The 25,864-nt window shown below is 48.0% G+C and overlaps 1 protein-coding gene across 2 annotated transcripts in view; it reads right to left on the reverse strand.

Moving 5' to 3' along the window:
* LOC142303776 (uncharacterized) overlaps positions 1 to 25,864 on the reverse strand; it is a 135,024-nt gene that overhangs the window by 32,016 nt on the left and 77,144 nt on the right. For both annotated transcript variants that reach the window (XM_075345479.1, XM_075345478.1), the window contains exons 5-9: positions 11,272 to 11,416; positions 10,811 to 11,178; positions 8,931 to 9,159; positions 8,153 to 8,270; positions 6,617 to 6,737 (exon numbers count right to left, since the gene is read on the reverse strand). In XM_075345479.1, the coding sequence (XP_075201594.1) occupies positions 6,617 to 6,737; positions 8,153 to 8,270; positions 8,931 to 9,159; positions 10,811 to 11,178; positions 11,272 to 11,416 (981 nt within the window). The remainder of the gene's footprint in view (positions 1 to 6,616; positions 6,738 to 8,152; positions 8,271 to 8,930; positions 9,160 to 10,810; positions 11,179 to 11,271; positions 11,417 to 25,864) is intronic.

Consider the following 25,864-nt stretch of genomic DNA (forward strand, 5'->3'; position numbering starts at 1 on the left):
GACATGGGGACTGCCTAATTAGGCGCGGTGGTGGTGTTTACAATTTGAGATTCCAGTTTAATTTCTGTTCGCCATTTTACTGTTATATTGGTTGAGTGGAATGTGATTATACATAGAAAGGGTGGGAGTGGAGAATTGTTGGAAAAGGGACGAGTTTCAAAATGTGTCTAAGAGGGGAAGGCGAGGGAGGTGGGGGGGAATTTAGTAGGGAGTATGGACCAGGTTTGGAAAACCCGATGCTTCACGGGAGTACTCATAAACAGGAAGTGGTGGGGAGCAGGAGGGGAGGGGAGCAGGGGGTAGGGTAGAGGCAGCATGGGGAGATACTACAAGGTTTGATGGTTTTACTGGGTGGGATAATGGGGGATAGAATTAAGGTGTTGAGTTGGAATATTAGAGGGTTATCAGATAGGTCTAGGAGAGCGGCAATAATTAAATATGTTCAAGACCAGAACCCGTCAGTAATATGTCTACTAGAAACGCATCTAACAAAGGAGACAACACATGTTTTAAATAGGAGATGGGTGCAGAAGGCCTATCATTACACTTTTTCCAACTATGCAAGGGGTGTATCACTGCTGATCCATAACTCTGTGCAATATGAAGAGATAGAAGTGTATGTGGATAAAGAGAGACAGTGTGTGGCCGTCAAGTGTAAAATATTTGGCAGACTCATGTGTATAGCTGCAATATATATACCACCTCCATATATGTGCACCAAACTAAGGGAGATAAGGGAGTTCTCTGAGAAGGGGGGAGTAATCCCTTTTTTACTGGTGGGGGACTTCAATAATGTGATAGATCTGTACTGGGATAGGAGTAGTAGACCTCCAGGTATCCAGGATAGTTGGATGACTTCGTTTGGCACTCTTATTGGGGAACTTGGAATGGTGGATGCCTGGTGAGTGAGGAATGGGAGGGTTTCCTGCTTCTCTTGTTATTTGGCTTCACATAACACTCTGTCCCGCAGTGACATGGCTCTAGCTCAGGGGTGGGCAATTAATTTTTCCATGGGGCTCGGTTCTACATCATTATATTATATATATAAAAGATGTAGAACCGAGTTATAGTAGTCCGGCATTATATATATAATATATATATATATATATATATATATATGTATGTATATGTGTATATATGTGTGTGTGTATGTATATGTGTGTGTGTACATGTGTATATGTGTGTGTGTGTATATGTGTGTGTGTGTGTATGTGTGTATATGTGTGTGTGTATATGTGTGTGTGTGTATATGTGTGTATGTATATGTGTGTGTGTATATGTGTGTATGTATATGTGTGTATGTGTGTGTCTGTCTGTGTGTGTGTCTGTGTGTGTGTGTGTGTGTGTGTGTGTGTGTGTGTGTGTGTGTATGTATATATATATATATATATATATATATATATATATATATATATATATATATATATATATATATATATAATGTGTGTGTATGTATATGTGTGCGTGTGTGTATACACACGCACGCACACAGCCGGGCTTCCTACATACAAGCACGCATGCGCACATACACACACAGCCGGGCCTCCTATACACATACACACATACACACACACATACATATAAATACACACACATACACACACACACACACATACACACACATATATACACACACACACACATATACACACACACACATATACACACACACACATATACACACACACACATATACACACACACACATATACACACACACACATATACACACACACACACACACATATCAAAAAAGCAGAAACACAGAACCACGTATGCATATTTACCTTCAAAAAAAGTGTCTGTCCATGCAGTGGAGCCGGCCTCAGCAGAGAGCAGAAACAGTGCAGGAAGTCAGGAATCTGCTTCTTTGAAGTGAAGCTCCGGCCCCGATCCCAGGTCTGCTCCGTGTCAGAGGCTGAATGCAGCTGCCGGCCTCCTGTCACTGCAGACAGGGAGCTTCAGGACTGGAGCGGCCGCACACACCAATGAGACAGGTAGTCGGGCGGCCCCCCCATTGTCCCCGCAGGTTACTAGTAACCACTCACCTCTCTTCTTACTGTCCCTCCTCAGGCACCTCCGTATGTGCCCCCCGCTCGGCTGCTTCTCTTTTGCATGCCCAGGCTGCGCCGATGCTGTGTTCCTAGGAGCCCCCGCCGCTGCTTCTCTCTGTGCGGCCCAGGCTGCTGCCGGGCGGGAAATTTTCAAATGACACACGCGCGCCGTACTGACGAGATCAGGGCGCGCGTGTGTCACACAGAGCATCTGCCGGGCAGGGAACAGAGGACAGATTCCTGCGTTCCGCTGCCTGCACTGACTGTGCGACGCTGCAGGAACTGTTCTCTGTTCCCTGCACGGCACGCAGCGTGTGATGAGGGCAATCTGAACACGGGTCTCCCGGAGCCTGGAGCTCCGTCAACAGGTCAGATTGCTCTCATCACTGACCGGCCAGCAAGGACGCCCTGAACCAGGCGGGCCGGTCACAGAGAGTAGGCGGGCCGGATGTGGCCCGCGGGCCGCCCCTTGCCCAGGTCTCCTCTAGCTAGTGATCTGATGGATGCAATGATAGGCGATGTGCAATATCTGACAAGAGTGATTTCAGATCATAGCCCGATTCTAGTGTCCATACGACGGGGGACCCTGACAGGGGGAAGGAGGGGAGAGTGGAAGCTTCATCCAGCATGGATCCGTCATATTAATATGGGGAATATAGAACGGGATCTCGGGGAATTCTTTATCCACAACAAGGGTAGCACTGGTCCCATGGTGGTATGCGATGCGATGAAGGCATACCTCAGGGGGCTCCTGTTCAGGGATATCTGTAAACGTAAAACACAGACGAAAGATAGAAAAAAAACAAAAAGCCAGCACTAAATGTGCACTTCAGCATTAAACATTCCAAACTGTACTTATTATAAAAATTTTGAGATTTTTGGCAAAAAATTGCAATCTCTTGAGCTGCCTCGACACGTCACGGCAAATCTCATTTGAGGCAGTCCTACACTAAAATATTTTTATAAAATGTGCCATACGGCCTCACATATGAATAGTAGAACTGCTCTTAGCAGCACTCACCTGGTCTATTTCAATCCCGTACCCATGACTGAGTCATGGCTGTGGGCGGGACAGGTCCAAGCAAATGCTGCATGAAGTAAATAGCCTGTGGACAAGGCCTGATGACTTAATGTGAACAGTCACCAACCGCCAATATCTAGACAGATGGAATACATCCCAAATTGGGGTGCATAGCAAGGTGGAGGTCAACCACCGACCAATTCAATGAAGAAAAAACAAAAAGCCAGCACTAAATGTGCACTTCAGCACTAAACATTCCAAACTGTACTTATTATAAAAATTTTGAGATTTTTGGCAAAAAATTGTAATCTCTTGAGCTGCCTCGCCACGTCACGGCAAATCTCATTTGAGGCAGTCCTACACTAAAATATTTTTTATAAAATGTGCCATACGGCCTCACATATGAAATTGTAGAACTGCTCTTAGCAGCACTCACCTGGTCTATTTCAATTCCGTAGCCATGACTGAGTCATGGCTGTGGGCGGGACAGGTCAAAGCAAATGCTGCATGAAGTAAATAGCCTGTGGACAAGGCCTGATGACTTAATGTGAACAGTCATTCATATGTGAGGCCGTATGGCACATTTTATAAAAATATTTTAGTGTAGGACTGCCTCAAATGAGATTTGCCGTGACGTGGCTAGGCAGCTCAAGAAATTGCAATTTTTTGCCAAAAATCTCAAAAATTTTTATAATAAGTACAGTTTGGAATTGTTAGTGCTGAAGTGCACATTTAGTGCTGGCTTTTTGTTTTTTTTTTCTAGGATGAGAAAGATAGCCTGGAGGCCTTAGATAAGGCAGAGCTGGAAGCAATTCGGAGTAATACTACGGATGCGAAGCAAAATCTTAGGCAGGCGCATGAACAGGTTAATAAGATGCTTTTGGAGAAGGCGGTAAGGAAGCAGGCATTCCAAAAATTGCATTTTTATGAGGAGGGAGAAAAAGTTGGTCATCTATTATCGGTCATAGCTGCAGCTCAAAGGAGTAGTTCATTTGTGCATGGTATGGACACGGTGGAGGGGACACAGGTCACTGAGGTTGAGGAGATCCTTGGGGTCTTTAAAGATTTCTATCGCACGCTATATTCTTTTAGCGGAAAGATGAGGGTGGAAGAGGTGGACTCATTTCTCGAGCGAGGTGAGCTTCCGGTGTTGTCTGTGGCGGATAGAGATAAACTGGAGTCACCTATTACTATTGATGAACTGGAGGGCGCTCTGCATGGCATGAGCAATGACAAGGCACCGGGAGCAGACGGGCTACCAGTTGAAATTTATAAACAGTTAGAAGAAATCCTATTACCCAAACTATTGAAAGTCTTTGAGATGGCGGAGGGGGAAGGTGTATTGCCTGAATCTATGACATAAGCAATAATAGTAGTAATTCCTAAGGAGGATAAAAATCCGAGGCTTCCAGACTCATATAGACCAATCTCGTTATTAACAGCGGACGTGAAGCTTCTGGCTAAGGTGTTGTCAAAGCGGCTGACTGGAGTTATATCTAACCTAATACATATGGACCAATCAGGGTTCATGGCCAATAGGTTGACAGCTGCTAATATCAGGAGATTATATCTTAATCTACAGTTGCCGCCTGACAACCCTGGCCGGAGGGTGATCGCTTCGCTAGATGCCCAGAAAGCATTCGATAGTGTTGAGTGGGGGTATCTGTGGAAAGTGTTGCAACATATGGGTTTTGGCCCACGGTTTGTAAAGTGGGTGCAGCTGTTGTATAATAGGCCTACTGCTAAAGTTAGAGTTAACGGTATGACCTCCTCAGCGTTTGAGTTGCACCGGGGATCGAGACAGGGCTGCCCACTATCGCCGCTCCTATTTGCTATTGCAATAGAGCCTCTGGCGGCGGCCATTAGGGAATCGAAGGGGATCCATGGATTTAGGTATGGAAACTTAGAGGAGAAAATAGCTCTTTATGCTGACGATTTATTACTTTTCTTGGGGGATCCGTCAGCCTCATTGGATCATGCCATGCAGATAATAGAGAAATTTGGAGAAGTTTCGGGACTGACCATTAATTGGTCTAAATCGAGCCTCTTTAAAGTGGATGGGGAAGTAACCTGGACAAATGATGATACTGGGGCTAACAAATTGAAGAGTGTGGACGAATTTAAATATCTAGGTATCCAGATATCTCTGCTAGTAGAAGAATACATACAGGTGAACTTATGGGCGCTTCTTAAAAAATTGAGAGCCAAAGTGGATGCCTGGAACAAGCTACATTTGTCAGTTGTTGGAAGGGTTAATTTACTAAAGATGGTAGTAATGCCTAAACTCCTATACATACTGCACAATGCCCCTGTTTGTATTTCAAAGAAAAGATTTAAAGGGATAAACTCGCTGTTTAGGGACCTGGTGTGGGGTAAAAAGCAGCCTAGGGTGCGATTAGAGACTTTACAAAGGCCGAAAGATGAGGGGGGTCTAGCAATCCCAAATCTGGAATTGTATTATATGGCGGCGCAATGTCAACACCTCAGGGGCTGGTCTGATCGAGAGAAATATGGGGGCATTAAACAGTGCTGGAATACATAGTGGGTAGAAGTCCATTGATAATGGGACTAGAGGATGGTGCGGTGGGGATCTTGGGTGGAACGTCTCCTACAATGGCACTTATAAACAAGACCTGGGATAGGCTGAAAAGGGTGAGAGGGGTGACCCGGTTAACTAAGTTTACACCTATCTGGGATAACAGTAATCTCCCGGAGATTCAGAAAATGGGGAATATTGAGGAGTGGAGACGCATGGGTGTAATATACATGCATCAGATATTGGACGGAGGAATTCTGAAATCGTTCCCACAGTTACAGAGTAAGTTTCAGTTACCGGCGTCCGGCTGGCTTCACTACAGTCAATTAAAACATGCGATTGCAGCCCAAGCGGCTAAAAAAAAGTGTGGACATACAGACTGACCTGGTACTGGAGTATGTGTGTAAGGGGGGAGGAAGCACTAAAGGGATCATTTCTGGCACATATAAAGATATACGGTACTACATACCTTTCTTTTAGACTACCCAATTAAAACTAAATCTAAATGGGAGGAGGAAGTTGGGCCGATTACGGAGGAGGTGTGTGAGAGTATCTTAGAGTATGTCCCTAAACTTTCCATGAGCGAACCGGCCAGACTATCTCACCTATACGTGATTCACCGGGTATATAGGTCTCCTTTACTGATGTTTAAAATGGGGTTGAAAAGGAATTCGGAGTGTCCAAGGTGTCAGGGATCTGACGCAGGTAATTTTCATATGATGTGGTCTTGTCCAAGACTGGTCTCCTTTTGGACTAAGGTTATCCACAAGATAGGAAGAACATATGGGTGTGTCCTTCCCAGGGAACCATTGCTATGCATATTGGGATATGTTGAGGAGCTTGGGGTGGAAAATACTATGGGGGGCGGGAGGGGGAGTTAAAGGGGTAATAGATGTGATAAACTTAATTTGGATGCCGATTTGTTATTCTGTTATATGTATTCTGTTTTAATAAAAAAGTATCTGATTTAAAAAAAAAAGAGTAACTAAGAATTTAAAAGCTCACCTCAGCCAGCGGTAGCTCTTTCTATAATGGCTACAGGAGCCTCGGTCAGGAAGAGGTTTCCCAGGTTGTATGGAAGGATCTTTCACTGCTTTCTTTCTAAGATATCCTTGATTCTTGTTACCTTTTGCAGAATTAATTATACAAGTACATATTAATATTACATTATTCATTCATGGTCATGTCGTAAGGGGGTCAAAGTCTTTGCCATGTTCCTCAAACCATTTCTAAACATTTTTGTAGAGGGCATTATCTTAAACGAGGCCACTACAATTAGGTAACACCGTTGTTAAGAAGGAGTGTCCTTGGTCTGCAGCAATGTTTAGGTAGGTATTACCTCTCACAGCAAGGCTAGGTTCACGCTAGTGTTTGGAGGTCTGTTTTTCTGTTCTGTTATATAAAGAGAAACACTGAACTCCTTGTAAGAAACTGCTTTGTCCTAAGGAGGATACCATTAACATATACTGTAAAGTACAGCACCTATGGTGCAATTCGAGTGGTGTTAGCACTGGGTCTCCCAGGGATCGCGCCACATTATGTCACACAATTTCTGCGGCCAATCAGGGTTGGCTTTATTCGCTCCTCCTTCGGATGTAATTCACATCTGGAGCAAGCGAGAACACAGTCGGCTCTCACACTTCCTCCAAATGTCTTGCTCTGTCCATAAGAGGGGAAAGTGAAGAAAGTGCTTATTGGCTGCAGTAATTGTGTGACATAATGTCACGTGATCCTTAGGAAAAGGCAATGTCAACACCGTTGGAATGGTGCCAGCACTGGAGGTGAGTATAGGTGGTGTTTTGCTGGAGTAAACATAGTGATGGAGAAGGTGTTATCCAAGTAGTGGACAACCCCTTTAACAACTACATGAATACCCCAGGTTTCCCCGCAGCACATTGCCCAGAGTCCTGGTGCCATCTCTTTCTCAGGTAAGCAATGACCATGTACCTAGTAATCCACATGATGTATGAAAAAAAATGAATGACTCATGAGACAATTCACCTTCTTCAATCATTCTATGATCTATTTCTAATGTGCACATGCCTATTTTATGTGCTTTTGACAGGGTTAGGTCACAATAAATGCTCTACGGGTATGTAGCTCTATACGCAGCAAGCTGAGGTACATTGTGTGTTCTGACATCTATTTCCTTAGTCGCCCAAATCCCCTTTGTCCTTCCCTTAGCGACTTTGGGTAGGAACTAACCATTGAATGCTGAGAAACCCCACAAGAGCTGCTCCTTGAAGATGCTCTGATCTAGTTGTATAGCCATGACATTTTAGCACTTGTCAATGTCACTCACTTCCTAATGCTTGCCAATTTTTCCTGCTTCCAACTTCAAGAACTGGAGATCATTAGCTACCCCATGACAAATACCATAATCAGAAGATAATCAATGCAATTCACTTTCCCTGTGAGTAGTTTTCATGTTATAACTGATGTGAACACTTACACAACTAAATCTAGTGCACTCAATTTCTTGGGCTCTTAATATATTAATATCAATGAACCCCCAAATCTTATGCAACAATAGCTTCATACCAATATCCTTCCCAGGGAAGCGTTGAATCTTTTGAAACCTGGTTGCTTCAATAAAAATGCTGAGCTTGCTGTGACACTGGACACAATTCAAGTCTTTCGTGAGGCCGTATGAGAGACTCTGCAGAACAAGAAAAGAGATAAAGAGATGACAGACACAACCGTTAAAAGGGAACCTGTCAGGTGTAATATGCACCCAGAACCACGAGCAGTTCTGGGTGCATATTGCTAATCCCTGCCTAACCATCCCTGTATATACTAGCATAGATAAAGGGATCTTTAGAAAAGTATTTCTAAAGCTCTTTTACCGTATGCTAATGAGCTCGGGCACTAGCCCCCTGGGCGTTAGTTCCCCAGTGAGGCGCCCCCATTAGCATATTAGTACGCCCCTGTGGGTGTGCTATCATGCTAATGAATGTGCAGCGTCACAGGATGATCTCACTCACCTCTCAGCCACCATTGCCGCCCAACAATGGATTCCGGCTCAGTGTGCATGACCCCAGAGTTTGGGTCATGCGCACTATGAAGCCGGGTGTACGTGTCCTGGCTTCAAATTGAAGTACTGCGCATGACCCAAACTCCGGGGTCATGCACGCTGAGCCGAAATCCATCGTCGGACACTAGTGTATACAGGGACAGTTAGGCAGGGAGTAGAAATATGCACCCAGAACTGCTCATGGTTCTTGGTGCATATTGGATCTGACAGGTTCACTTTAACAGAGTAAAAAGAGCATCAGATATTACACATGTGCCTCGTCTACCTACTTTAGCTTACTCGTACCTTCACTGGTTCTTCGTGAGAACAATTTAAGCAACTGATCAGAAATGTGCACTCCAGCAATACTAGATCCCTGGGAGTGGCGCCTTGTATATCCACAAAGCCCAGCACAGTTGAGTATTGGTGCAGGATACTTTGGTGGAAGGCGCCAGATATACGGCTGTTGCATTTTTCACACTGTGCTGTACACGGCTGCTTTCCAGTCAATGACAGGTCTGCTGTAACTTTACACCTGAAGAAATAAAAATAAAACAAGTATAAAGCCCCAAGTGAATTTACTGCACTTTAGTAACATTTTTATGAGCACACAGAAGTAAAACACTTGTATTCCATGTAGTCCCTGATTCATCATTGCCTTTGTGCCTCTTTGTCTAATTTTGTTTGTCTAGAGCTTTTTGGTTTGCACCCATTTTTTTATTCCATTCTTGCCTTTTTATACTATATTTTATATGTGCTCGTCTGATTTTTTCTGCATTGTGGATGGAGTTGACCAATTTCAGATGTTTTAGCCTGCCTCAGCAATTGTGACTTTTTAAAAAGTCTCAAATTTTGTGCAACTGTCCTGCAGTCTACCCTAGTGTATTTTTTTGAAACCGTCAAAATTTTGCTACAATTTTTTTGTGTTTTTTTTTTTTTTTTGGAGGGGGGCAAAGTAGGTTGCTAACCATGCGACTTTTGGAGTCATAAGCCGCAAAAACAGTTCAAGACAGGAAGAAAGCTCATTTTTTATTTTGCCACAAATACATGAAACATGCACAATTTTACATGAACTTGGTGACAAAAACAGAAACTCATACCACAGGACAAAAAAGGTGAGTGACTTAAAAAAAAAGAAATGATGAATTGGGGCGTTAGATTCAGTAAAGTAGCATTCTGCATAGTGTTCTCATTTTGGCATCTTGACGTATATGCAGGGCTGACTCCAGGTTTTTGTAAGCCCTGGGCAAAAGAGTCTACGTGGCCCCAACCGCACGCGGACGCACATACAGATACGGACACATACAGGCATATGTACATATCCATATTTAAAAACAAATTCAGAAAAACACATATAAACAGACATAAATCTATACAGTCATATACATTGACATACATAAATACACATCATACACACACAGACACAGAGATATTTTTAAAATGGGGAAGCTGGCAGCATCCCCACGCACCTTCCCCGTCTCCCGTCCAGCTCTTCTTGGGCATGTGGCTGAGCCGCGCTGAGTGGTGGCCATGACTAACAGACATGGCCGCACACAGTGCATACTGACAATGCCAAATATACATCACAGGAGAGGCTTAGGACATACAGAAATGATGGAGGCGTACAGCTCTAGAGGAACGTATTCAGCTCTGGAGGTATACAGCTTTGGGGTGGTATACAGCACTGGGATGGGGGCACATACAGCTCTAAGGGGTTATAGAGCACTGGGGAGGGGGGGGACATATAGCTTTGGGAATATACAGCACTGGGGTGGGGGACATACAGGTCTGCGGCATACAGCACTGGGATGGGGGACAGACAGCTCTGGAGGGGTATACAGCACTGGGGGTGGGGGGAGATACAGCTCTGGGGGTATACAGCACTGGGGTGGGGGGGGAAAGACAGTTCTGGTGGGGTATACCCCTGACCACAGTGCTGTATACCCCCAAGAACTCTCTGTTCCCTGACCCCAGTGCTGTATTATGGTTTCAGTGGCTCATACAGTCGTCACAGTAAAAGCACCCTTGACATCTTTAGGATTTGTGTTCATAAATCACAGTACTACTATTTTACAGAGGCTGCAGTTGTATCAGTGTGGCAAAATATTTCTGCTGGATATTTTTTAAGTTTCCCTCACAAAACTTTGGAAGCTGCTGAAATAACACTTTGTGATCCCAATGCTCACCTGCTGCAATCCAAGGACACTACGATGACCTGTGCAGTCAAAGTACCCACTCCAGCTCCTAATTTTAATCCCAAGAACCGTATTTCTGTCCCTTTTCTTGGACCTTGAGCAGCTCCTCCTTCCACAGTTTTCATCCCATCACAGGTGGCATCTTCAGTGCCAGACTCTAAGTCATCATCGTCATCTTCATCACAACTTATCCAACTATCGGAGTCGTCTTCCTCCACATCTTCTTGGAGATCATTCTCGTGTTGTGCCTCATCTTCTATATTTTCTTTCTCGCTAGATTTAAGTGTGACTGCTGCTTGTAGCTGCTGATATGGCACAAACTCTAATCCAGCTTTCTCTACGTCAATGTCTCTTTTTAACTAGATCAATGAAAAGATACAGAATTACCGTAAACATACAAGATTGGATTAATGTGCATTTTATGTTACTCTGCTAGAAAATAACATGTTTACCAGGCGAGCTCCTTCTGTATACAAGCGCTCCAAGTTGCGATCTAACCAGAGTAAAAAAGGCCTAAACAAAAGCTCCACTTTTCCAACCAATTGATTAGTTGCATGCTTTCCTTCCAACCATGCCTTTGAGGCTTCACACACATGCCTGTAAAGATTAAAATATGTTTAGGCTCCGTTCACATTTGTATCATGCAGTTACCATTAGAGGTGAAGCACACTTGACAGTACGGAGAATAATGTTGTCCTACAGTATACTGCAACCCTAACAGAAACCAAATGGACCCAATTATGTCAAAGGTATTCATTGGGATTCAATGGGAATTTATCACAGCGGTCATGGATCATTATAAATGGAAGCCCTGATGTTAATATACCCTCAGCCCTCCTGATTCAATGCACCATCTGCATGGAGTTTGTATGCACTCCTAGTGTTTCTTTCCTACTATTCTCTTCATAAATGGAAATGGCAAGTACAGAACCGGCTCCAATGTGAGATGTGTTATTTACTCAAAAACTTTCAGGACACAGTGGCTTAGAGAGGTACTGACATCTTGTACATTTATGGCATATACACAGAATAGGCGCTAAATGTATAGTAAGTAGTGATGGTGTCACAATGAAAAGAAGGGAATTTTGTTTACTTACCGTAAATTCCTTTTCTTCTAGCTCCAATTGGGAGACCCAGACAATTGGGTGTATAGCTTCTGCCTCCGGAGGCCACACAAAGTATTACACTTAAAAGTGTAAAGCCCCTCCCCTTCTGCCTATACACCCCCCCGTGAGTCACGGGCTCCTCAGTTTTGGTGTAAAAGCAGGAAGGAGGAAACTTATAATTTGGTCTAAAGTAATTCAATCCGAAGGAAGTTCGGAAAACTGAAAACCATTCAACATGAACAACATGTGTACACAAAGAACAACAGCCCGAAGGGAACAGGGGCGGGTGCTGGGTCTCCCAATTGGAGCTAGAAGAAAAGGAATTTACGGTAAGTAAACAAAATTCCCTTCTTCTTTGTCGCTCCATTGGGAGACCCAGACAATTGGGACGTCCAAAAGCAGTCCCTGGGTGGGTAAAATAATACCTCGTAATAGAGCCGTAAAACGGCCCCTTCCTACAGGTGGGCAACCGCCGCCTGAAGGACTCGCCTACCTAGGCTGGCATCTGCCGAAGCATAGGTATGCACCTGCCCACAGCAGAATCCGCCGGACTTCCTGGAAGGCTTGCCGACTGCGTGTGCCGCCCTGGTGGTTGATGTATGCCACCGCTGTGGAGTTGTCCGACTGAATTCGGATCTGTTTGCCTTCCAGCCACGGCTGGAACGCTTTTAGGGCAAGATACACTGCCCTTATCTCCAGAACATTGATCTGCAGGGAGGACTCTGGCTGAGTCCAGGTACCCTGGGCCCTGTGGTGGAGAAAGACCGCTCCCCACCCTGACAGGCTCGCGTCCGTCGTGACCACCGCCCAGGATGGTGGTAGGAAGGATTTCCCCTTCGACAATGAAGTGGGAAGAAGCCACCACCGAAGAGAGGCTTTGGCTGCCTGAGAAAGGGAGACGTTCCTGTCGAGGGACGTCGACTTCCTGTCCCACTTGCGGAGAATGTCCCATTGAAGTGGACGCAGATGAAACTGCGCAAAAGGAACTGCCTCCATTGCTGCCACCATCTTCCCTAGGAAGTGCATGAGGCGCCTCAAGGGGTGTGACTGGCCTTGAAGTAGAGATTGCACCCCTGTCTGTAGTGAACGCTGTTTGTCCAGCGGAAGCTTCACTATCGCTGGAAGAGTATGAAACTCCATGCCAAGATATGTCAGTGATTGGGCCGGTGTCAGATTTGACTTTGTGAAATTGATGATCCACCCGAATCTCTGAAGAGTCTCCAGAGCAATGTCCAGGCTGTGTTGGCATGCCACTCGGGAGGGTGCCTTGACAAGCAGATCGTCTAAGTAAGGGATCACCGAGTGTCCCTGAGAGTGTAGGACTGCTACAACTGCTGCCATGACCTTGGTGAAGACCCGTGGTGCTGTCGCCAGGCCGAAAGGCAGTGCCACGAACTGAAGGTGTTCGTCCCCGATGGCGAAACGCAGGAAGCGCTGATGCTCTGGTGCAATCGGTACGTGGAGATAAGCATCTTTGATGTCGATTGATGCTAGGAAATCTCCTTGGGACATTGAGGCGATGACGGAGCGGAGCGATTCCATCCGGAACCGCCTGGTTTTCACGTGTTTGTTGAGCAGTTTTAGGTCCAGAACAGGACGGAAAGATCCGTCCTTTTTTTGGCACCACAAACAAGTTGGAGTAAAAACCGTGACCCTGTTGCTGAAGAGGAACAGGGATCACCACTCCTTCTGCCTTCAGAGTGCACACCGCCTGAAGAAGAGCATCGGCTCGCTCGGGGGGCGGAGATGTTCTGAAGAAACGAGTCGGAGGACGAGAGCTGAGCTCTATCCTGTAACCGTGAGACAGAATGTCTCTCACCCAACGGTCTTGTACCTGTGGCAACCAGGCGTCGCAAAAGCGGGAGAGCCTGCCACCGACAGAGGATGCGGCGTGAAGAGGCCGAAAGTCATGAGGAGGCCGCTTTGGGAGCGGTTCCTCCGGCGGTCTTTTTAGGACGTGACTTAGACCGCCATGAATCGGAGTTCGTCTGACCCTTCTGTGGCCTGTTGGACGAGGAGAATTGAGACCTGCCCGCGGGCCGAAAGGACCGAAACCTCGATTGTACCTCTGTTGTTGAGGTCTTTTTGGTTTGGACTGGGGTAAGGATGAGTCCTTTCCCTTGGATTGTTTAATGATTTCATCCAATCGCTCACCAAACAGGCGGTCGCCAGAAAATGGCAACCCGGTTAAGAACTTTTTGGAGGCAGAGTCTGCCTTCCATTCACGTAGCCACATGGCCCTGCGGACTGCCACCGAATTGGCGGATGCTACCGCCGTACGGCTCGTAGAGTCCAGGACAGCATTAATGGCTTATGACGCAAACGCCGACGCCTGAGAGGTTAATGACACCACCTGCGGAGCAGAGGCCCGTGTGACTGCATTAATCTGCGAGTGACAAGCTGAGATAGCTTGGAGCGCCCATACGGCTGCGAATGCCGGAGCAAAGGACGCGCCGATAGCCTCATAGATGGATTTCAACCAGAGCTCCATCTGTCTGTCAGTGGCATCTTTGAGTGAGGCCCCATCTTCCACTGCAACTATGGATCTAGCCGCCAGTCTGGAGACTGGAGGATCCACCTTGGGACACTGAGCCCAACCCTTGACAACGTCAGGGGGAAAGGGATAACGTGTGTCCTTAAGTCGCTTAGAAAAGCGCTTATCTGGACAAGCTCGGTGTTTCTGGACTGCCTCTCTGAAATCGGAGTGATCCAGGAACATACTCATTGTACGCTTGGGAAACCTAAAACGGAATTTCTCCTGCTGAGAAGCTGACTCCTCAATTGGAGGAGCTGGGGGAGAAAGATCCAACACCTGATTGATGGACGCTATAAGGTCGTTCACTATGGCGTCCCCTTCTGGTGTATCTAGGTTGAGAGCGGCTTCAGGATCAGAGTCCTGATCTGCCCCCTCCGCTTCATCCTCTAGAGAGTCCTCCTGCTGAGACCCTGAGCAGTGTGATGAAGTCGAGGGAAGCTCCCAGCGACCCCGCTTAGGTGGTCTGGGACTGCGGTCCGTGTCAGAGACCTCACCTTGAGACCTATGAGTCACCCCAGGAGCACTTTGCTGCTCCAACCGCGGGGGGCCTGGGGTCAATGATTCAACAGTGCCCGGGGCCTGTGTTACAGGTCTGGACTGCAAAGCTTCTAGTATCTTAGCAGACCATTTATCCATAGTCTCAGAAAGTTTGTCAGCGAATACTGCAAACTCCGTCCCTGTCACCTGGACAGTGGCAGCCGGTGTTTCTACCTGGGCCGAGGGTCCCACTAGTGGCTGAGGCTCCGGCTGAGTAAGTACCATAGGTGCCGAGCATTGCACACAATGAGGGTAGGTGGAACCTGCAGGTAGCATAGCCGCACATGAGGTACAGGTTGCAAAGTAAGCCTGTGCTTTGGCACCCTTGCTATTTGCAGACGACATGCTGTTGTCTCCTCTGAGTACAATCTGGGAGGGTATATAGCCAAAAACCAGTGCGACCGTACAGAGTAAATGTATAGCATATAAACCTATATATATATATACACACTTCGGCACCCAGGGGGGCCAGCACCTAGAAACAGGTGCGGCTTACCGACCGCCCAAAGCGGTTGTGTGACCACCAGATTCCCTGCCTGGATCTCCCAGAGCCGTTTGTCTCTCCTCTCTAGCTTCAGAAGTGCTGACAGGAATGGCTGCCAGCGTTCTGTGAGGAGGGGGCCGTGGGCGTGCCCAAGAAAGTGCGGGAATCTGGTGTCCCACTGTGCTCAGTGAGGGGGGAGGAGGATACAAAGTATGCTCCAGCCCTCAGCGCTGACGTCCAGTGCAGCGTCCCTCCCTTCCCCTGACTGACAGGCCCGGGGGCGGGAATATGCGGTACTAGGCCGCAAAAGCCGGGGACTAAAGTTATAAGCGTGGCCGGCAAACAAGCGCGGTCAGCGCGGTAGTCCCGGCGCACTAACACACCCAGCAGTGCTGCAGCGTGTATGACACAAGCGCTCCATGCGCTGTCCCCAAGGGGACACAGAGTACCTCACAGTAGCAGGGCCTTGTCCCTGACGATACCCAGCTCCTGTCCAGCAGATTCCCCAGGGGCTGCGGAGGGAGCACGGTCTCAGTGTCTGGAGACCGATTAGGATCCCACTTCACCCAGAGCCCCTAGGGGATGGGGAAGGAAAACAGCATGTTGGCTCCTGCCTATGTACCCGCAATGGGTACCTCAACCTTAACCGCACCGCCGACCAGAGTGGGGTGAGAAGGGAGCATGCTGGGGGCCCTATATGGGCCCACTTTTCTTCCATCCGAAATAGTCAGCAGCTGCTGCTGACTAAATTGTGGAGCTATGCGTGCATGTGTGCCTCCTTCGCACAAAGCATAAAAACTGAGGAGCCCGTGACTCACGGGGGGGTGTATAGGCAGAAGGGGAGGGGCTTTACACTTTTAAGTGTAATACTTTGTGTGGCGTCCGGAGGCAGAAGCTATACACCCAATTGTCTGGGTCTCCCAATGGAGCGACAAAGAAATGGGAGATTCGGCACATCAACATGATAACATTTCTTTCTTTATTAGAACATATTTAAAAAATTATGGGATCACAATCCAGCTTTGTGCCAAAGACCAACGTCCTGACGCGTTTCTGCTTCAAAACAGTGCCCAAAGTCAGAGGGCATTCCTATGACTAAGGGTGCTGTTGTGCACCAAAAACACCTCAGGATGTTGATATAGGGCACCATGCTGGTTTGTGATCCCATCACTTTTTAAATATATTCTAATAAAAAAAGAAATTAAATTTATTATGTGGATATGACAAATTTCCCTTTTTCCTTGTGGCTACATGGTCTTCTGGGAGACTTTGATGGGAACTCCCATTATCATGCAGCACAAAATGGATTGTAAAGTCTGAAGCTCCCCTACCTGTTTTGTCAAAGTAGTGATGGGCGAACCAGGACTGTAAAAGTCCGGATCCGCGCAGGTAACCTAGTGCTGGTCCACTCATCCCAGGCAAGGAATTCCCAGGGAACTCAAAGTAAATGAAGGGAATTTTGTTACTTACCGTAAATTCCTTTTCTTCTAGCTCTTATTGGGAGACCCAGACGATTGGGTGTATAGCTACTGCCTCCGGAGGCCACACAAAGCAATTACACTAAAAAGTGTAAGGCCCCTCCCCTTCTGGCTATACACCCCCAGTGGGATCACTGGCTCACCAGTTTTAGTGCAAAAGCAAGAAGGAGGAAAGCCAATAACTGGTTTAAACAAATTCACTCCGAGTAACATCGGAGAACTGAAAACCGTTCAACATGAACAACATGTGTACCCGCAAACAAACCAACAATCCCGAAGGACAACAGGGCGGGTGCTGGGTCTCCCAATAAGAGCTAGAAGAAAAGGAATTTACGGTAAGTAACAAAATTCCCTTCTTCTTCGGCGCTCTATTGGGAGACCCAGACGATTGGGACGTCCAAAAGCTGTCCCTGGGTGGGTAAAGAAATACCTCATGTTAGAGCTGCAAGACAGCCCTCCCCTACGGGGAGGCAACTGCCGCCTGCAGGACTCTTCTACCTAGGCTGGCGTCCGCCGAAGCATAGGTATGCACCTGATAATGTTTGGTGAAAGTGTGCAGACTCGACCAGGTAGCTGCCTGGCACACCTGTTGAGCCGTAGCCTGGTGTCGCAATGCCCAGGACGCACCCACGGCTCTGGTAGAATGGGCCTTCAGCCCTGATGGAACCTGAAGCCCCGCAGAACGGTAGGCTTCAAGAATTGGTTCTTTGATCCATCGAGCCAGGGTGGCCTTAGAAGCCTGCGACCCTTTGCGCTTACCAGCGACAAGGACAAAGAGTGCATCCGAACGGCGCAGGGGCGCTGTGCGGGAAATGTAGATTCTGAGTGCTCTCACCAGATCTAACAAATGTAAATCCTTCTCATACCGATGAACTGCATGAGGACAAAACGAAGGCAAAAAGATATCCTGATTAAGATGAAAAGAGGATACCACCTTCGGGAGAAACTCCTGAATGGGGCGCAGCACTACCTTGTCCTGGTGGAAGACCAGGAAGGGAGCCTTGGAAGACAACGCTGCTAGCTCAGACACTCTCCGAAGAGATGTGATCGCTACCAGAAAAGCCACTTTCTGTGAAAGTCTAGAAAGTGAAACCTCCTTCAGAGGCTCGAAGGGCGGCTTCTGGAGGGCAACTAGTACCCTGTTCAGATCCCATGGATCTAACGGCCGCTTGTACGGGGGAACTATATGGCAAACCCCCTGTAGGAACGTGCGCACCTTAGAAAGTCGTGCTAGACGCTTCTGAAAAAAGACGGATAGCGCCGAGACTTGCCCTTTAAGGGAGCCGAGCGACAAACCTTTTTCTAACCCAGATTGGAGGAAAGAAAGAAGGGTAGGTAATGCAAATGGCCAGGGAGACACTCCCTGAGCAGAGCACCAGGATAAGGATATCCTCCACGTTCTGTGGTAGATCTTAGCAGACGTGGGCTTCCTAGCCTGTCTCATGGTGGCAACGACCCCTTGGGATAAGCCTGAAGACGCTAGGATCCAGGACTCAATGGCCACGCAGTCAGGTTGAGGGCCGCAGAATTCCGATGGAAAAACGGCCCTTGGGACAGTAAGTCTGGTCGGTCTGGTAGTGCCCACGGTTGGCCGACCGTGAGATGCCACAGATCCGGATACCACGCCCTCCTCGGCCAGTCTGGAGCGACGAGTATGACGCGGCTGCAGTCGGATCTGATCTTGCGTAGCACTCTGGGCAAGAGTGCCAGAGGTGGAAACACATAAGGGAGCCGGAACTGCGACCAATCTTGCACTAGGGCGTCTGCTGCTAGAGCTCTTTGATCGCGAGACCGTGCCATGAATGTTGGGACCTTGTTGTTGTGCCGGGACGCCATTAGGTCGACGTCCGGCCTTCCCCATCGGCGACAGATTTCCTGAAACACGTCCGGGTGAAGGGACCATTCCCCTGCGTTCATGCCCTGGCGACTGAGGAAGTCTGCTTCCCAGTTTTCTACGCCGGGGATGTGAACTGCGGATATGGTGGAGGCCGTGGCTTCCACCCACATCATAATGCGCCGGACTTCCTGGAAGGCTTGCCGACTGCGAGTCCCTCCTTGGTGATTGATGTATGCCACCGCTGTGGAGTTGTCCGATTGAATTCGGATCTGCTTCCCTTCCAGCCACTGCTGGAAGGCTAGTAGGGCAAGAAACACTGCTCTGATTTCCAGAACATTGATCTGAAGGGTGGACTCCTGCTGAGTCCACGTACCCTGAGCCCTGTGGTGGAGAAACACTGCTCCCCACCCTGACAGACTCGCGTCTGTCGTGACCACCGCCCAGGACGGTGGTAGGAAGGATCTTCCCTGTGATAATGAGGTGGACAGGAGCCACCACTGCAGAGAGTCCTTGGCCGTCTGGGAAAGGAAGACTTTCCTGTCCAGGGATGTCGACTTCCCGTCCCATTGGCGGAGAATGTCCCATTGAAGTGGACGCAGATGAAACTGCGCAAACGGAACCGCCTCTATTGCCGCCACCATCTTCCCGAGGAAGTGCATGAGGCGTCTTAAGGAGTGCGACTGACTTTGAAGGAGAGCCTGCACCCCTGTCTGTAGTGACCGCTGCTTGCTCAGCGGAAGCTTCACTATCGCTGAGAGAGTATGAAACTCCATGCCAAGATACGTTAGTGATTGGGTCGGTGACAGATTTGACTTTGGGAAGTTGATGATCCACCCGAACGCCTGGAGAGTCTCCAGTGCAAAATTCAGGCTGAGTTGGCATGCCTCCTGAGAGGGTGCCTTGACTAGTAGATCGTCCAAGTAAGGGATCACAGAGTGTCCGTGAGAGTGCAAGACTGCTACCACTGCTGCCATGATCTTGGTGAACACCCGGGGGGCTGTCGCCAGACCAAATGGCAGAGCCACGAACTGAAGATGTTCGTCTCCTATGACGAAGCGCAGAAAGCGTTGGTGTTCCGTAGCAATCGGCACGTGGAGATAAGCATCTTTGATGTCTATTGATGCTAGGAAATCTCCTTGGGACATTGAGGCAATGACTGAGCGGAGGGATTCCATCCGGAACCGCCTGGCGTTCACATGCTTGTTGAGCAGTTTTAGGTCCAGAACAGGACGGAAGGAGCAGTCCTTTTTTGGAACCACAAAGAGATTGGAGTAAAATCCTCGCCCCCGTTCTAGAGGGGGGACAGGGATCACGACTCCTTCTGCTCTTAGAGAGTCCACCGCCTGCAGCAGGGCATCTGCTCGGTTGGGGTGTGGGGAGGTTCTGAAGAACCGAAGTGGAGGCCGAGAACTGAACTCGATTCTGTACCCGCGAGACAAAATGTCTGTTACCCACCGGTCTTTGACCTGAGACAGCCAAATGTCGCAAAAGCGGGAGAGCCTGCCACCGACCGAGGATGCGGAGGGAGGAGGCCGAAAGTCATGAGGTAGCCGCCTTGGAAGCGGTTCCTCCATTTGCTTTCCTGGGGCGTGAGTGAGCCCGCCAGGAATCTGAGCTCCCTTGTCCTTTCTGAGTCCCTTTGGACGAGGAGAATTGGGGCTTGCCCGAGCCTCGAAAGGACCGAAACCTCGACTGCCACTTTTTCTGTTGAGGTTTACTTGCTCTGGGCTGTGGTAAGGAAGAGTCCTTACCCTTGGACTGTTTTATGATTTCAGCCAATGGCTCACCAAACAGTCTGTCTCTAGATAATGGCAAGCTGGTTAAGCATTTTTTGGAACCAGCATCTGCTTTCCAGTCCTTTAACCATAAGGCTCTGCGCAAAACCACAGAATTGGCGGCCGCCATAGAGGTACGGCTCGTAGATTCTAGGACAGCATTGATAGCATAAGTCGCAAACGCAGACATTTGCGAAGTTAGGGACGCCACCTGTGGCACTGCTGGATGTATGATAGCATCCACCTGTGCTAAACCAGCTGAAATAGCTTGGAGTGCCCACACGGCCGCGAATGCTGGAGCAAACGACGCGCCGATAGCTTCATAGACAGATTTCAACCAAAGGTCCATCTGTCTGTCGTTGGCATCTTTAAGTGAAGCGCCATCCTCTACTGCGACTATGGATCTAGCCGCAAGCTTGGAAATTGGGGGATCAACCTTTGGGCACTGGGTCCAGCGTTTGGCCACTTCAGCGGGAAAAGGATAACGGGTATCCTTAGAACGTTTAGAGAAACGCTTGTCTGGATGAGCGTCGTGCTTCTGGATAGATTCTCTGAAGTCAGAGTGGTCCAAAAAAGCACTTAATTTACGCTTGGGATACAGGAAATGGAACTTCTCCTGCTGTGCAGCTGCCTCCTCTGCTGAAGGAGCTGGGGGAGAAATATCCAACAGTCTATTAATCGCCGATATAAGGTCATTAACCATGGCGTCACCCTCAGGGGCATCCAGATTGAGAGGGGCCTCAGGATTAGAATCCTGATCACCGTCCTCAGTCTCATCACAGAGAGATTCTTCTCGCTGAGACCCTGAGCAGTGTGATGACGTGGAGGGTCTTTCCCAGCGAGCTCGCTTAGGCTGCCTGGGACTGTCATCTGAGTCAGAGACTTCAGCTTGTGATGCTTGAGACCCCCTTGAAGTACGGATTAGTTCCAACTGAGGGGGACCAGAGAGCATAGCCACAGCAGTGTCCATGGTCTGAGGAACTGGCCTGGCCTGCAAGGTCTCCAGGATTTTTGTCATAGCCTCAGACATTTTATCAGCAAACACTGCAAAGTCTGTCCCCGTCACCGGGGCAGGGTTCACAGGCGTCTCTGCCTGGGCTACCACCACAATAGGCTCTGGCTGACGAAGTGCCACTGGGACTGAACATTGCACACAATGTGAATCATTGGAGCCTGCCGGTAGATCAGCCCCACATGCAGCACAAACAGTGCACACAGCCCGTGCCTTGGCAGCCTTGCGTTTTGCGGATGACATGTTGCTGCCTCCTCAGAGCAGTACAGGGTGTCCAGCCAAGAAGCGACCTACAGTGCAACTATATATATATCTATATATGGTACCAAGACAATAGTACACTATATATCACTGAGGCAATAGTGGGGCCAGCACTACTGTGCAGCTTACCGCCCGCTTAGGAGCGGTGTGTGGTCGCCAGAAATCCCTCTAGTCTGGGTCTCCCAGAGCCTGCTGCCTCTCCCCAGCCAGATCGCATGTGTAATGGCTGCCGGCGTCCTTGTGGAGAGGGGGGGCGGGCCCTGGGCGTACACCGACGAAGAGCGGGAAGTCTGCTTCCCCTCGTGCCTAGTGAGAGGGCTGGAGCATGTAAATAAAGCTCCAGCCCTCGGCGCTGCCTATTGAGCAGCGTCTCTCCCCTACCCTGATTGACAGGGTGGGGGCGGGAACGAAGCGGCGCTAGGCCGCAGAAGCCGGGGGCTAAAGTTAGAAGCGCCGCCGCCGTAAAAGCGCGGTCGGTGCAAAGCCCCCGGCGCACCACAAGTCGCAGCTGCGCCGCCGCTCCAGGAGCGGTCGGCGCAGTAGTTCCCAATACACAACGTCACTCAGCAAAGCTGCAGTGACCTAACCCCCAGCGTACAGCGCCACTGTCCCCGGCGCACTACAACGCTCAGCAAGCCCTGAGAGTGTCCGTGCCTGCCGGGGACACAGAGTACCTGAAAGTTGCAGGGCCTTGTCCCTGAACGGCACTCCCGCTCCACATCCAGCAGGTTCTATGGGTCTGTGGATGGAGCCCGGCCCCAGGGCTTGGGGGCCGGCAAGATCCCACTTCCACAGAGCCCTCCAGGGGATGTGGAAGGAAAACAGCATGTGGGCTCCAGCCTCCGTACCAGCAATAGGTACCTCAACCTTACAAGCACCAACCGCGGGTGAGAAGGGAGCATGCTGGGGGCCCCATATGGGCCCTCTTTTCTTCCATCCGATAGAGCCAGCAGCTACTGCTGACTACAAACAGTGGAGCTATGCGTGGATGTCTGACCTCCTTCGCACAAAGCAGAAAACTGGTGAGCCAGTGATCCCACTGGGGGTGTATAGCCAGAAGGGGAGGGGCCTTACACTTTTTAGTGTAATTGCTTTGTGTGGCCTCCGGAGGCAGTAGCTATACACCCAATCGTCTGGGTCTCCCAATAGAGCGCCGAAGAAATCAGGATCTGGCCACCCGGGTAATTTAATAATAAAAAAAAAAAAAAAAAAAAGAAAATAAGAATAAAGCAAGAGCATTATACTTAACGAGTGGCTGTAACTGTACTTTCGGGGCCGCTCATTAAGCTCATGCATATAAACTGCTACTCCCGCCCACCAGCAGTTCCAGCATCTGTGATTGCTTGCAGTGAGACCGCACACCCACCATGTGTGGCAGCGTATCTGACTGCTTGCAATCGCACACGCATGTGTCTCTATAGTGTTAAAATAAATAAATAAAAAACTGGAGTAGGGTCCCCCCATATTGTGATACCCAGCACAGACAGATAAAGCATATGGCTACAGGCTGCAGACCCCAGCTGTGTGCTTATCTTGGCTGTGTATCAATATAAGAGGGACCCCATGCGGCTTTTTTTCTTTTTTTAATTATTTAACTAATTTAAAAAAAAAAGGCCAGTGGTTCCCCCACCCAATTTTGATACCCAGCCATGATAAAGCCCACAGGTGGGGGCTGGTATTCTCAAGCTGGGGAGGCCCATTGTTATTGGGCCCCCGTAGCCTTAAAATAGCAGCCTGCAGTCGCCTAGAATTTTCGAATGTGACAATCCTGGTACTTTACCTGACTCATCCTGATTGCCCTGGTGCGGTGGTAATAAGGGGTTAATGACAGCTCACAGCTGCCACTAAGCCCTAGATTAGTAATTGAGAGGGTCTATGAGACTCCTCATTATTTCTTTTCACTTACAAATTAGTAAACACAAACACAGAAAAAATCCTTTATTTAAAATATTAAAAAAACCACCCTTTCACTCCTTTATTAACCTCAAACACCCAGTTCCAACATAATCCACATGAGGTCCCACAATGATTCCGGCTCTACTGCATACATACTAAAGTCACAGTGCGTGGGCAGAAAACATGCCAGCTCGCTGTGGCTTCAGGCAGAGACTGGATTAGTCGCAGCAATGAGTGGTGATGTCACTCAGTTTATTTGCAGTCACAGCTGGAGGATCCCACGGTACCCCACCTGTGACCGCAGGTAAACTGACCTCAAGTGACCTCATAAAACAAAGTGACCTCAACGAGTTCACAGACCTGCATCTCCCGGCAGAAAACTGCATTTTGGGGTTTTTTTTGCCAAGAAATGCAGATTTGATGCTGAAATTTATACATCATATTCCAACACAAAATGTGCATCCCCTGGCAGAAAACCACACAAACAACGTCAAAACCGCTTTTGTGTGGGTTTTTTTTTGGCCAAGATATATAGATTTGGTGGTGAAATTTATACACTATACTCCTGCACCAAATCTGCATCTTCTGGCAAAAAACCCCCATCAAACCGCATTATAACGCATCCGGTTTTGATAAAGTTAAGCATCAAATCTGCATCTCTTGGCAAAAAAACACACAACACAAAAACTGTTTTGATGCAGTTTTGCTGCGATTTTCTGCCAGGAGATGCAAATTTGGTGCTGAAATGTTTGCACCAGATTTGCATCTCCTGGCATGAAACCGCACCGAAACAGAATCAAAATCGTGTTGTGCGTTTTTTTGCCAAGAGATGCAGATTTGGTGCTGAAATTTATACACCACATACCTGCACCAAATCGCATTACTATCGCATCAAAACCGCATCGTGTTTATATGTGTTTTTTTGCCAGAAGATACAGGTTTGGTACAAGAATATGATATATAAATTTCAGCACCAAATCTGCATCTCTTGGCAAAAAAAAAAATGTGCTTTTCTACAGGAGATGCAGGTCGGTGAGGTCACTGACTTCAATGCGGTCCCTGAGGTCAGTTTACCTACGGTCACAGGTGGAGTACCATGGGAACCTTCAGCTGTAACCTCAAAAAAACTGAGTGACATCCTCACTCACAGCTGAGGCTCAGTCAGTCTCTGACTGAAGCCACAGCGTGTGCACATGTTCTGTGTCCGCGTACTGTGACTTCAGTTGGTAGCAGAGCTGGAACCATCATGAGACCTCATGTGGATTATGTGAGAACTGGGTTTTGGGTTTAATAAAGGGGTTAAAGAGGGTTTGTTTTTTTCTTTCATTTCAAATGAAGGATTTTTTTGATGTTTGTGTTTATTTCTTTTCACTTACAAATTAGTAATGGGGGGGTCTTATAGACATCTCCCATTATTAATTCATGGCTTAGTGGTAGCTGTGAGCTGTCATTAACTTCTTATTACGCCGATTGCCACCACACCATGGCAATTGGGATGAGCTGGGTAAAGTGCCAGGATTGTAACATCTAATGGATAAGACAATTTTGTGTGGCTGCAGGCTGCTATTTTTAGGCTGGGGGCGGGCCCAAAAACCATAGGTTTCCCCAGCCTGAGAATACCAGCCCAAAGCTGTGGGCTTTACCATGGGTGAGTATCAAAACGAGGAAAACCAATTTTTTTTTAAAACAAAAATTATATGAATAATTAAAAAAAAAAATATATATTATTTTGATACACAGCCAAGATAAGCATATGGCTGGGACTGCAGCCTGTAGTTGTATGCTTTATCTGTGCTGGGTATCAAAATATTGGGGGTCCTACGCCAACGTTTTAACTTATTTATTTATTTTTACACCACTATAGTGAAACACACAGCGTCTGTAAATCCAAGCAGTCAGACACACTGTCACACAGTCTGACTGCAACCAATCACAGATGCCAGGACTGCCGGTGGGCAGAGGAAGCAGTGTATTTGCATGAGGTTAATGAGCAGCCCTGGAAGTAGCATTACAGCTGCGCGTTGACTGGTAAGTATAACGTGCCTACTCTATTCCCCATAGCCCTTCTACCATTATTTTAAAGCGCATGACTCAGGTCCCCATAGACTTATATGGGGATCGGC

The sequence above is a fragment of the Anomaloglossus baeobatrachus genome, chromosome 4 (genome assembly GCF_048569485.1).
Source record: "Anomaloglossus baeobatrachus isolate aAnoBae1 chromosome 4, aAnoBae1.hap1, whole genome shotgun sequence".
Lineage (NCBI taxonomy): Eukaryota > Metazoa > Chordata > Amphibia > Anura > Aromobatidae > Anomaloglossus > Anomaloglossus baeobatrachus.